General features: G+C 37.9%; 1 protein-coding gene across 8 annotated transcripts in view; it reads right to left on the reverse strand.

Moving 5' to 3' along the window:
* The window catches only part of ptprma (protein tyrosine phosphatase receptor type Ma), a 331270-nt gene that overhangs the window by 7926 nt on the left and 308344 nt on the right, over positions 1–15000 (reverse strand). For all 8 annotated transcript variants that reach the window (XM_056451138.1, XM_056451136.1, XM_056451137.1 and 5 more), the window contains 6 exons: positions 8555–8671; positions 7782–7936; positions 6526–6661; positions 3383–3532; positions 1843–2016; positions 393–524 (listed from right to left, as the gene is read on the reverse strand). In XM_056451138.1, the coding sequence (XP_056307113.1) occupies positions 393–524; positions 1843–2016; positions 3383–3532; positions 6526–6661; positions 7782–7936; positions 8555–8671 (864 nt within the window). The remainder of the gene's footprint in view (positions 1–392; positions 525–1842; positions 2017–3382; positions 3533–6525; positions 6662–7781; positions 7937–8554; positions 8672–15000) is intronic.

A 15000-nucleotide genomic window follows, 5' to 3' on the forward strand; every position in this document is an offset into this window, starting at 1 on the left:
CTCCATCTTCTGATGGCTACTTCCAGCAGGATAACGCACCATGTCATAAAGCACCAACCATCTCAGACTGGTTTCTTGAACATGACAATGAGTTCACTGTACTCAAATGGCCTCCACAGTCACCAGAGCTCAATCCAATAGAGCACCTTTGGGATGTGGTGGAACGGGAGATTGGCATCATGGATGTGCAGCCGACAAATCTGCAGCAACTGTGTGATGCTATCATGTCAATATGGAGCAAAATCTCTGAGGAATATTTCCAGTAGCTTGTTGAATCCTGAAGGATTAAGGCAGCTCTGAAGGCAAAAGGGGGTCCAACCTGGTACTAGTCAGGTGTACCTAATAAAGTGGCCAGTGAGTGTAGATGTACAGTGATAGTGTGAGTGTCTGACCTGTGCTGGATCCACATCGTTCAGCATGACTATAGATGTGCAGTGGTAGTCCAGGACGAGCCTCCAGAAGTCCTTCACAGTGTTGGGCAGGGGATGCTGGGTAACGATGAAGGCAGACGGCTGCTTGTAGCTCTGTGAACATGAAAAACAGCAGCTCATTTCCGTCTCTCTGTCTCCTTGACTAATGGTGTGGAGGAGTTTAGTGCTGAACGCTTGTTTGCGTGTGTCTTCCTCCTCCATTTACTGTAATGAAAACAAATGCACTGCCGCATGTAAAACAAACACACTCATCCAATCTCTCCGCTTCTGTGTGTGTGTGTGTGTGTGTGTGTGTGTGTGTGTGTGTGTGTGTGTGTGTGTTCGGGTTATGGATCACTTTCAGACATTTTCCTGACAATGAAATGAATAAATTGTTTTTGTTTTTGAATGGTTTTCATTGAGCAGACAATGTTGTGTGTGTGTGTGTGTGTTTACTGCGGAAGAGCTGCAGGGACCAAACACACAATCACACACTTGAGTAAAAGTACTAGAGACTCACTCTGAATGGATCATTTAAATCAGTGAGTTGTTTACTGGAGACTCACTCTGAATAAATCATTTGAATCAGTAAGTTGTTACTGTTGAATCATTCTGAATTGACCATTTGAATCGGTGAGTTGATTACTGGAGACTCACTCTGAACAGATCATTTAAATTACTGAGTTGTCTACTAAAGACACATTCTGAATGATTCATTTGACGAATGATTCGTTTAATGAAGGCTCACTCTGAATGGATCATTTGACTCACTCTTTGAATCAGTGAGTATTTTACCAAGGCTCACTCTGACTGTATTACTTGAATCACTCTGAATGGATCATTTAAATCGGTGACTTGTTCACTGAAGACTGACTTTGAATGAATCATTTGAATCATTGAGTTGTTTACCGAAGGCTCACTCTGAATGGATCCTTTGACTCACTCTGAATGAATCATTTAAATCACTGAGTTGTTTACCAAAGGCTCACTCTGAATGGATCATTTGACTCACTCTGAATGAATCATTTGAATTAGTGACTTGTTTACTGAAGACTCACTTTGAATGAATCATTTGAATCATTAAGTTGTTTACAGAAGGCTCATTCTAAATGGATCATTTGACTCCCTTTGAATGAATCATTTGAATCACTGAGGTGTTTACCAAACCCTCACTCTGAATGGATCATTTGACTCACTTTGAGTGAATCATTTGAATCATTGAGTTGTTTACCGAAGGCTCACTCTGAATGGATCATTTGAATCAGTGACTTGTTTACTGAAGACTCACTTTGAATGAATAATTTGAATTGAGTTGTTTAATGGAGACTCACTATGAACATGTCATTTGAATCAGTGAGTCATTTACTAAAGACTCACTGAAGACTCGCTGTATGCGTGTGTGTGTGTGTGTGTGTGTGTGTGTGTGACATACGTCCATGAGCGCAGCATTAATATAGTTGCTGCTCTCTCCATCAATGGTGATGAGGAAGGGCAGGCATCGGTCCGGCGGCAGCACATCCATACAGCGGTTCTTCTCATGGTTCCGGGGCAGCAGAGCGATGCTGCAGTCTTCCACCCGCAGCGTCGGCGTCACCATGTTCAACGTCTGACACACACAAACACAGCTCACACTCAGGCATTTTTGGATTCAATTTAAATATATATATTATTCACCCTCCTGTGCAATATTTATTCTTTTCCACATATTTCCCAAATGATGTTGAACAGATTCAGGAATTTTCACAGTATGTCTGATAATATTTTTTCTTCTGGAGAAAGTCTTATTTGTTTTATTTCAGCTAGAATAAAAGCAGTTTTTAATATTTTTAACCCATTTTAAGGTCAATATTATTAGCCCCCTTCAGCAATATTAGTTTCTGATTGTCTCCAGAACAAACCACTGTTATACAATGACTTGCCTAATTACCCTAACTTTACCCTAATTACCCTAGTTAAGCCTTTAAATGTCATTTAAGGCTGTATACTAGTGTCTTGAAGAATATCTAGTCTAATATTATGTGCTGTTATCAGGAGGGCTTCAACTGTATATTCAATAGTTTAATTTCTATTTTTATATAAATATTATATAAATAAAGAATCTAAGTAAGATATCCTCCTAAATAAAGGTAAAAAAACAACTATATATATATATATATACAATTAAAGTCAGAATTCTTAGCCCCCCTTGAATTTGTGTGTCTTTTTTAAATATTTCCTGAATGATGTTGAACAGAGCAAGGAAATGTTCACAGTATGTCTGATATTATTTATTCTTCTGGAGAAAGTCTTATTTGTTTTATTTCGGCTAAAATAAAAACATTTTTTAATTTTTTATAAAGGTCAATATTATTAGCCCCCTTTAAGCTATATATTTTTCAATAGTCTACAGAACAAACCATCATTATACAATGACTTGCCTAATTACCCTAACCTGCCTAGTTAACCTAATTAACCTAGTTAAGCCTTTAAATGTCACTTTAAGCTGTATAGAAGTGTCTTGAAGAATATCTAGTCTAATATTATTTACTGTCATCATTGCAAAGAGAAAAGAACTCAGTAATTAGAGATGAGTTATTAAACTATTATGATTAGAAATGTGTTGAAGAAAATCTGCTCTCCTTTAAAAAGAAATTGGGGAAAAAAATAAACAGCGGGGCGAATAATTCTGACTTCATCTGTATATATATATATATATATATATATATATATATATACACATTAATTAGATAAATTAAGAATCTAAATTATTAATAGGCAAGTCAAGTTTATTTATATAACACATTTCATACACAATGGTGATTCAAAGTGCTTTACATAAGAAGATTAAAATAATCATAAAATAATCACAAAAGTATAAAAAAATAAAGAATTAAAATGATTAAATCAGGTTCAAATGTGTAACAATAATTAAAAAAACAAAACATAAAAGTTAGATATTATATTCATTTCTTCATAAATACAGGCGCACTCACTCTGAACTCCTCTTTAATTTGGCTGGAGTTGGTTTGAGGATCCAATCGGTTCATGTCGTAATAGACCGAGCGAAGCTGATTGGCTGGGATCGTGGTGTCGCCACAAAGACACGCCTCCAAGATGGCGTCATGGATAAACACATACTGCTCCTGAAATATCAATATTTCATAGCGAGACAATTACTAACTGATTTCCATAGTTTCAGATAAATGTAGACAGGTCTCAAAATAATGTTGCATTTACACATATCATATTTATTATAACGGCATCACGGTGGCGCAGTGGGTAGCACGATTGCCTCACAGCAAAAAGGTCGCTGATTCGAGTCTCGGCTGGGTCAGTTGGCATTTCTGTGTGGAGTTTGCATGTTCTCCCCGTGTTGGCGTGGGTTTCCTCCGGGTGCTCCGGTTTCCCCCACAGTCCAAACACATGTGCTATAGGGGAATTCATTCATTCCTTCACTTTCTTTTTTCGGCTTAGTCCCTTTATTAATCTGAGGTTGCCACAGCGGAATGAACCGCCAACTTATCCAGCATATATTTTACACAGCGGATGCCCTTCCAGCTCCACCCCATCACTGTGAAACATCCATACACACTCATTCACACACATACACTACAGCCAATTTAGCATCCGCTGTGTAAAACATATGCTGGAATAGTTGGCAGTTCATTCCGCTGTGGCGACCCCTGCTGAATAAAGGGACTAAGCTGAAGGAAAATAAATGAATAATAATTTTATTTTTTGCATGTTAAAAGTTCGTAAACTTAATTGAAGACAGTGTTTAAAATAGAAAAGCTGATATTTAGTGTGTCAGAAAGACGCGTGTGGTCAGATCAGATAATGGGTTTGCTCTTTGGGACTGGTGGTCTGCTCGTGGTCATCTCTGCCGTCTGACAGCTGGATGTAAATCATTCATGAAGTGACATTTCCATCTGCCTGCAGGATGCCTCTGCTCTTCATGCAGCGGTCAAACACACACTCCGGCTATTCTGCTAACGTCTTTATTCATGTCTGGAAGTTTTAGGTGAAGTGTGTGTGAGCGTGTGTGTGTGTGTGTGTGTGTGTGTCTTTGGGCAGGGCTGGAGAGAGTGGCCGCGCATGATTGGCTGAAGCTGATGTGAAGTTGCTTGTGATAGGCTGCAATGTTATTTTAGTAAACAAAAACCAAAACTTGTTGTGGAAAAAAAAAGTTGAACAAAAGTCAATGATGAATAATATAACGACGATTATTCAACAGCAAAACTAAGAATAAACATGAGGGAGTGTGTGATTGGCTGCAGCTGATATGAGGATGTGTGTGATTGGCTGCAGCTGATATGAGGGTGTGTGTGATTGGCTGCAGCTGATATGAGGATGTGTGTGATTGGCTGCAGCTGACGTGAGAGTGTGTGTGATTGGCTGAAGCTGATGTGAGGGTGTGTTAGTGTGTGTATGTGTGATTTATGTGAAGCAAGGTTATTTTAGTAAACAAAAATAAAAAACTAAGATTAAAACTATTGGTCAAAAAAAATTTACTGAAATTAAAAAAATTTACGATAAATGAATAACTAAAACTAAAGTAACATCAGTAACTGAAAAACAAACTCAAATTAAAATAATAATTAGCAAAAAAATACATTTTTCAGGATTTATTAAAACTCATGCTGTGGTGTAAATTCTGACCTGCACCAGTAGATGGCACCAAACACATCTCTCAAGCACATGATTATGTATACAAAAAGATTTTAAATGTCTTAAATGTTGTGTCGTCTTTATTTTAATTTAGTTTAATCTAGATTCCGTCAGCACAAATTATTTGTTGCTGCATAATTTGACAACAATTGTTCAACAGCTAAATTCACAATAAATATGAGGGTGTGTGCGATTGGCTGAAGCTGGTGTGAGTGTGTGATTGATGTGAGGTAAGGTTATTTTAATAAGTAAAAGCTAACACCAAGACAAACTATTGGTCAAAAACATTTTCGTTTAAAAGTAAAAATAGTTGTCGGCGCAATTGCCTAGTGGTTGGCGCGTCGACATATGGTGGAGTAGCACGTCAGGGTGTCCAGAGTTTGAATCCAGGCTCAAGGACATTTCCCTACCCTGCCCCCCCCCCTCCCCCGCCAAAAATAAATCTTTTTAAAAAAAGTAAAACTAGTTTTGTTTACAAAACTAAACAAAACTTACAGGAGTCACTGAAAAACTAACACAAATAAAATAATAATTCACAAAAAAAAAAATCAGGATTCATTAGAACTTGGCGCCAAACACCACAATTTAATACAAAACTGGTTATGGCTGATGTGAGGCAAGGTTATTTTATTAAAAGTAAAACTAAGATAAAAACTATTGTTCAAAAACATTTTCATTAACTGAAATAAAAAAAATAACAATTAACAAAAAACTAAAATTAAACAAATTAAACTAAACTAACAACAGTCACTGAAAAACGAACTGAAATAAAATAATAATTAGCAAAAAAAAAAATTAAAATTCAGGATTCATTAGAACTCATTGTGTGGTGTAAATTCTGACCTGCACCAGTAGATGGTGCTAATCACATTTCTCAAGCACATGATTATATATTCAAAAGATTTGAAATATCTTAAATGTTGTGTCATCTTAATTCGATGTCAGTAAATTAAAATACATTTTAAAATCTAAAAAACTATGATAAAATAGTTTTTTCCATTTTAAGATGTATTTTAATTTAGTTTTCGTTCAGTTTCCAGTTTGAATATGAGGGTGAGTGATTGATGTGAGGCAAGGTTACTTTAGTAAGTGAAAGCTAAAACTAAGACAAACTATTGGTCAAAAAACATTTTCGTTTAAAAGTAAAAATAGTTTTGTTTAAAAGTAAAAATTTAAGAAAAACAAAAAACTAAAACGAAACGAAACTAACAAGAGTCACTGAAAAACTAACACAAATAAAATAATAACTTGCAAAAAAAATCTGGATTCATTAGAACTCATTGTGTGGTAACATCTGATTTGCACCAGTAGATGGCGCCAAACACATCACTCACGTGCATTATTATATATGATTGGCTGCGGCTGATCTGAGGCAAGGTTATTTTAGTAAACAAGACGTAAAAATAAGATAAAAACTATTGAAAAACATTTTTGTTAACTGAAATAAAATAAATTGTTGATGGTTCACCTCCGTCTGCACCATGTTGACTCTACGTGAGCGCAGTTCTCTGACGCAGTTATAGATGTCCACCACTCCTTCCCGCTCCGCCATGTCCAGCATGATGTCAATAACAATGAAGCATCCGGTACGACCCGCGCCAGCACTGAAAACACACACACACACACACACACACACACACACACACACACACACACACACACACACACACACACATTACACACAAACACACATACTGTAGCAAAACAAAAACAATCCAGCAGCACTGTTTTCATAATGAATCCTCCCATTCATTTATCCAATAGGGATATATTCTGTCATAAGCACAATATTATAAAGATTGATTTAAAGCACAGACGTATCTTAAAAGCAGACAAAAATTCAAATATACAAGCCTCAATGGCTTTAAAAACTACAATCCCATGAAGCACTGCAAATTCTGCAATCACAATAAAAACATGAGGCAATGTAAATCTCTTTAACCTGTTGGATATGTTTATAAAAACAGCACATTTCCAGTTTATTGCGAAATATGAATATAAACATACATACTTCAGTATCTGCAGATAGTACATAAGGGTTGATTATGTCATTTAAAGGGCTTTACGAAAGTGGGTGGAGCTACAGATCTCACTGTGACTCTCTTATTGGTGGATTTTCAGCACAGCATTATGGGTAATGTAGTTTTCCAGCACAAATCGGGCTAATAAACAGGTTTGTGTGAAAAATGAGCTGAACTAATGTGAGCAGATGGTTCAACAAAAGCATATGCTGAACATTAAGAACCTCCGAGCTCACAACAGCTCCGTCTTCACAGGTTTATCAGTCACTGTGTAAAACGCAGCTTCCCCGTGGAGAAGATCAATGGATGTTTTAGTGTTGTGCTGTAGATTAGCCTGTGTTAGGAAGCATTTTAGTATATGAACTCTTGTGTATTGCTCAAATGTACTTCCTTTGGTTATGTTGGTGCTGTTTTTGCCCTATTGACTTCCATTATAATCACATTTATTGATTACAGAGCCATGACAGCATATACTTTGTAATAGTTTTTTATGGTTGATCATCAGTGTGAAGCGTTAACCCTTTAGACAGGCCTGTGCTGAAGAGTTTCTGGCTTTTATATGGAGTTCTATGGCAGATTATAGTGTGTGTTTGTGTGTGTGTGTGAGCAGAAATACACTCACTGTGTTAACTGTGTTCTGAGAGCTGAGTGGATTATTTTAATTTTCTCAGACATATCTATATATTAGTATATTCTCCTGTACCTGCAGTGCACCACCATCGGCCCTGCGTTAGCCGGACTCTTGGCTTTGACCCGACGCACGAATCCCAGCAGCCCCGTGGCGTGATATGGCACTCCGTGATCCGGCCAACCGGTGAAGTGAAACTGCCGGATCTCTCGGATCTCATGAGCTCCTCGCTGACAGAAACACACACACACACACATAGAGATCAAGACATCGATAGAAAATCATCACAGACAGACACTGCTCACAGAACGCTCTGAACACACACATACACAAACAAACACGTACACACACTCAGTCACAAGCATGCACACACACTCTCAAACACACTCACATGCACACACACACACATGCATACATGCACTAGAAATTGCACCCACACAAAAACCAGCACACACACACACACAATTGCACATGCAAGCACATACAAACATGCACACACACATACATGCAAGCACAAACATGCACAGCCAAGCTCGTACATGAATACAAACCACACATGCATGCACACACAACACTGAACTTGCAACTAGAAAACTAACAAAAACCTGCAAACACACATATGCGCACACATAATGCACACACACTCACATGCAAGCACAAACACACACACACCCAAACTCATTCACAACATACAAACAAACATGTGCACACACACATGCACGAGCAATTGCACATGCACACAAGCAAAGAAACAAACACACACACAAACTACAGGAACAATACAACAATGTGTGCTCTAATGAAATGTGTGTATTGTCATTGTGTGCGCTGCAGAGTTGACGCTGCACCTTCTCCACAGCGAAGGTCCGGATGACGTATTCAGAAAGCAGCTGCGTCTCAATCAGCGTCACCTTCATGTCTCTGTAGATCTCGGTGTCATCCGGCCAGTACTTACAGCACTTCACCTGCACACACACACACACACACACACACACACACACACACACAAATATGAGATGCTGACCAACTGAACATACACCAGCATTTAATAAAGAACATTGATTTGGAGACAGATCAGACTCAAAAACTGATTTATAACTTCATAATACACAAGATAAAGCACAAATATTCCCACAAACGCCTCTTACCTATATTATGGTAACAGAAATACAGTGTGTACAGTTGATACAGCGTCTGTGTAATTTTAATTCATATTCCAATATTTCTAATATAAGTGCTGTTTATCAGAGAGAATATTATACATAACACATTTTATAACATCAATAATTTAATAACTGATTTCATTTGTGTTTGCCATGATGACAGGTCATCATATTGTACCAGTTATTTTGTCCAAATTGTTTTATTTTTTAATGTAAAAACTGCTTTTAGGCCAGCCAAACTCAAATAAATAAGAAAAATATCATAGGAAATACTGTGAAGAATGTCCTTGCTCTGTTAAACAGCATTTAAGAGTTATTTAATAAATAATAATTTCACAGGGGCGATGCAGTGGGAGGCACAATCGCCTCACAGTAAGAAGGTCGCTGGTTCGAGCCTCGGCTAGGTCATTCTGCATTTCTGTGTGGAGTTTGCATGTTCTCCCTGCGTTCGCGTGGCTTTCCTCTGGATGCTTCGGTTTCCCCCATAAGTCCAAAGACATGCGGTACAGGTGAATTGGGTAAGCTAATTTGTCCGTGGTGTATTTGTGTGAATGAGTGTGTGCGTGGATGTCTTCCAGTGATGGGTTGCAGCTGGAAGAACATCTGCTGCGTGAAACATGTGCTGGAATAGTTGCTGGTTCATTCCGCTGTGGCACCCCTGATTAATAAAGGGACTAAGCCGAAAAGAAAATGAATAAATTAATGATTTCACAGGAGGGCGAATCAACTATGTATAAAAAATTAAATATAAATGCAAAATTAAAATATAAATATTGCAAATAATAATACAATATGTATATTTATTGAATTTTTTTGAAAATTTTATTGTAGAAAAAAACACTTGAAAATACACTTTTCATTTTAACTCTTCCCCTCTCCCTCCCCAAAGCATCCAGATTCAGTTTAACAGGTAGATGTATTGTTATACATGGGCTAAGGCAAAGAAAAACATATGCTGTATTCCACATACAAAAATACACGCACGTATATATATGTATGTATGTATGTGTGTATATATATATATATATATATATATATATATATATATATATATATATATATATATATATATATATCAATAAATTAACTAATAGCGTGAGAGGTATTTGCTTGTGCCATTGTATAGTTATGTTCCAATGTTATTATGATTTTATTATGAGAATCCGGTGGGTTAAAGTCTACATTAAGATGCATTACAGTAACAACAATATGATTTTTGATGTTTTATTTGTTGTAATTTAAGAACTTGAAAGAAAATTAAAAATACAAATGCATTAATAAAATTGCATTATTATTATTATTATTATTATTATTATTCTATTAATGAGAAATTAAAATGAAATGAAACATGCTACCATTTGTAACTATATTCATACACAAAGCTCCTGAAAGTAGTCTTAATCCACATTTCTATATGAATAAAAATATCATTACTTTTTTTTCAGATTCTTTTTTTTAGGCTAATTAAAAATAAATACATTTAAATAATTATAATAATAGTTTAGACACATGACTTTTTAAAATATGTGTTTGTTTTCCCTCATCATAATATTGTTTCCTATGATGTCCGTTCTGCTGTGAAGTGTGTGCGTGACACGATTGTTTGATTTTTACTGACTCATGTGTTCCCTCATCATGTGTGTGCGTGACACGATTGTTTGATTTTTACTGACTCATGTGTTCCCTCATCATAACATTGTTTCCCATGTCATCCAGTGTGTTGTGATGTGTGTGTGCATATGTAAATAACTCATTTCTTAACTCCTAATGTCGCTAGTTAACACACTCGATGCTTTTTTTTTCAACGCATCCTATAATTTCTAAAATATCAGCCTCTACCAAATGGTTGATATTTTGGTTTATGGTAAAAGTACCGGAATTAATACAAGTACTATGACAAATATGAAGTGTAAGACCAATTTATTTTTACAAACATATTCAAAACAAAACATTTTTGAATAATAAATCAACTTTATTTTTTGAAGTATGCCATAAAATATCTCAGATTCTTATTTAACATGCTTTCTTATTAGTTCAAAATCAAGTCGTGCAACAGGATTATGTTTGCTTGATTTTTTTGTAAACCAACAATCCTGTGTGTGTGTAAAGCATTATTTAAAGCAGTCAATCTTTATATGACATTAACAGTCATCATTTAAAACAGTCAAAACATGGTCAACAGTTTGGTAGAGCGGGCAGTCAAAGGGTTAAACAGCATTTGGGAATTATATATATTAAATCAATCAACTAATCACAGGAGGAAAGGCAGCATAGTGGCACAGTGGGTAGCACAAACACCTCACAGCTAGAATGTTGCTGGTTTGAGTCCATGCTGGGTCAGTTGTCATTTCTGTGTGGAGTTTGCATGTTCTCCCCGTGTTGGCGTGGGTTTCTCCTCCGGGTGCTCCGGTTTCCCCCACAGTCCAAACACATGAGCTATAGGGGAATTGATCAACTAAATTGTGTGTGTCTGTGTGAATGAGTGTGTATGGGGTTTTTCCAGTACTGGGTTGCAGCTGGAAAGGCATCCACTGCGTTAAACGTGCTATTTAAGTTGGCGGTTCATTCCGCTGTGGCGACCCCTGATTAATAAAGGGACTAAGCTGAAAAGAAAGCAAACAAACGAAATCACAGGAGGGAAAAGGTCTGTCTTCATCTGAATGTATAAATAAATAATGCTAATTAATTATATAAATATGATGTGTATAGTTATTGAAATTATTCATATGCATTTTATGTTATTATGATTTTATAATGAGGGTAACAGTCTACATTAAGCTGCATTACAGTAACAGCCATTTCTCATGACTCTTTAACATATTTATTGTATACACTGTTTTGTTACATGTGTCTTTGTGTGTGTGTGTGTGTGTGTGTGTGTGTGTGTGTGTAAATAAGTCATTACATGATTAATGTTCCTCGTCTAGAGATGCTCTAATGATAATGAGGACGGGGCCGATAGCATCTTTGTGGCCTTCAGGCTCAGAGACGCTGCAAGCAGAATCTGCTCCATCATTACAACACAATTAACCACCAATTACAGCCTCTTAATACACAGAGAAGAAGAAAACACCATCATCATCATCGTGCAGATGAAGAGCGGATGTGCTGATAAACTCCATTAATGAGTCTCACTGATTAGACATGATCTCTGGAGAGGCGCTCTGGTTATTAATGGGTTAACCTGGTTAATTAGTCTGAGATGATCTGGGACACTGGAAGTCATCTCCTGCAGTAGTACAGTCTCTCATGACTCTATATATTATTATTGACCCTCGTGTGTAATTCTAATTCTGCTTCAAATATTTCCCAAGTGCTGTTTAATAGAGCAAGGACATTCTTCAAAGTATTTCCTTTTATTTCTGCCTGCTGGAGAATGTCTGATTGATAAAGATAATGAGGTTATTATTAATACACAATTATTGTTTTTGATTGGCTACAGAACAAAACACTGTAGTCTGTCTTGAAGATGTGTGTGTGTGTGTGTTCTGCTGTCAGACTGTTCTCAGATCAGATCTGATTCTTAAAGCCGTCTTTATGTTTGACCAGAACTAAAGCAACACTGAGCTCTTAATCACACATTACACACACACACACACACTGATCTGAACATACTGACCGAGAGAACACACACACACATTCACAACACAACTCAAACACAATCACTCACTGAGAATACACAGCTCTGGTCATATTACAGCGAAAGGAGAACACACGCACACACACGCACATCACAACTCAAACACACATTCACAACACAGCTCAGACACACACGCACACACACTGAGAATACACAACTCTGATTATACTACAACTGATCGAGAGAACACACACACACACTCACTTTCTCTCACACACACACACACTGACATCACAAGTCAAAGACACACTTACACACACGTTCACATCAAAAGACAAAGATACTGTACACACTCACATCACAACTCAAACACACACACACACACACATGTAAAGCACTCTCACACACACTCTCCAATCACAACTCCAATGACACACACACACACTCTCTCTCTCTCTCTCTGTCTCTCTCACACCCACACTGACATCACAAGTCAAACATACTGTACACACTCACAACTCAAACACACACACACACACACACACACACACGTAAAGCACTCTCTAACACACTTTCACATCACAACTCTCACACACACTCTCCAATCACAACTCCAATGACACACACACACACACACTTTCTCTCTCTCTCTCTCTCTCTCTCTCTCTCACACACACACACACACTGACATCACAAGTTAAACATACTGTACACACTCACATCACAACTCAAACACATACACACACACACACACGTAAAGCACTTTCTCTCACACTTTCACATCACAACTCTCACACACTCTTCAATCACAACTCACACACACATTCACATGAAAGCTCAAACAAACACACTCAAATGCTCTCTCACACACACTCTCTCTGTCCCACACTCACACACGTTCACATCACAAGACACACACCACCGTAAAACACATTCACATCACAACTCACACACCAAAGTAAAACAAACACGCACGCACACACACACAGTCTGTTAACATGTTTGCTAATTGAGAGAAAACACATTGACTGAAACACACGTGATCAGGTATTTCCTGAGGCTGCAGAGGAGTTCAGTTTGATTTCACTTATAAAAGCAGCAAAAACAAAGTCAAATTAAAATAAAAACACAAAAGATAACCCTCAACCCCAAAACCAATCACAATCCCTGAAACTAATGATGTATTAGCGTGCTGTCATGACAACATTCCTCATCTCTATTCAGCTAAACTATTTCAACAGAAATAACAATTAAACAGCTGCTCAAAGCACTGACATACAATACTGTTGCTTAGAACAAAAAAGATATATTAAATAATTTATGAATATAAACTATACACTCACCGGCCACTTTATTCGGTACACCTGTCCAACTGCTCGTTAATACAACTTTCTAATCAGCCAATCACATGGCAGCAGCTCACTGCATTCAGGCATGTAGACATGGTCAGGACGATCTGCTGCAGGTCAAAGCGAGCATCAGAATGGGGAAGAAAGGGAGACTTTGAACGTGGCATAGTTGTTGGTGCCAGCTGGGCTGCTCTGAGTATTTCAGAAACTGCTGATCTACTGGGATTTTCACACACAACCATCTCTAAGGTTTACAGAGCGGCAGTTCTGTGGGCGCAAATGCCTTGTTGATGCCAGAGGTCAGAGGAGAATGGCCAGACTGGTTCCAGCTGATAGAAAGGCAACAGTAACTCAAATAAGCACTCGTTACAACCGAGGTCTGCAGAAGAGCATCTCTGAACACACAACACGTCCAACCTTGAGGCGGATGGGCTACAGCAGCAGAAGACCACACCGGGTGCCGCTCTTGTCAGCTAAGAACAGGAAACTGAGGCTACAATTCACACAGGCTCACCAAAACTGGACAATAGAAGATTGGAGAAACGTTGCCTGGTCTGATGAGTCTCCATTTCTGCTGACACATTCAGATGCTCGGCTCAGAATTTGGCCTCAACAACATGAAAGCATGGATCCATCCTGCCTTGTATCAGCGGTTCAGGCTGCTGGTGGTGGTGTAATGGTGTGGGGGAGATTTTCTTGGCACACTTTGGGTCTATTAGTACCAATTGAGCATGGTGTCAACGCCACAGCCTACCTGAGTATTGTTGCTGACCTTGTCCATCCCTTTATGAGCACAGTGTCTCCATCTTCTGATGGCTACTTCCAGCAGGATAACGCACCATGTCATAAAGCACCAATCATCTCAGACTGGTTTCTTGAACATGACAATGAGTTCACTGTACTCAAACGGCCTCCACAGTCACCAGAGCTCAATCCAATAGAGCACCTTTGGGATGTGGTGGAACGGGAGATTGGCATCATGGATGTGCAGCCGACAAATCTGCAGCAACTGTGTGATGCTATCATGTCAATATGGAGCAAAATCTCTGAGGGATATTTCCAGTACCTTGTTGAATCTCTGCCATGAAGGGTTAAGGCGGTTCTGAAGGCAAAAGGGGTCCAACCTTACTAGTAAGGTATACCTAATAAAGTGGCCGGTGAGTGTTTATGAACATTAAAACTTATAATATTAAAACTTTAAA

This window comes from Danio aesculapii, chromosome 24 (genome assembly GCF_903798145.1).
Source record: "Danio aesculapii chromosome 24, fDanAes4.1, whole genome shotgun sequence".
Lineage (NCBI taxonomy): Eukaryota > Metazoa > Chordata > Actinopteri > Cypriniformes > Danionidae > Danio > Danio aesculapii.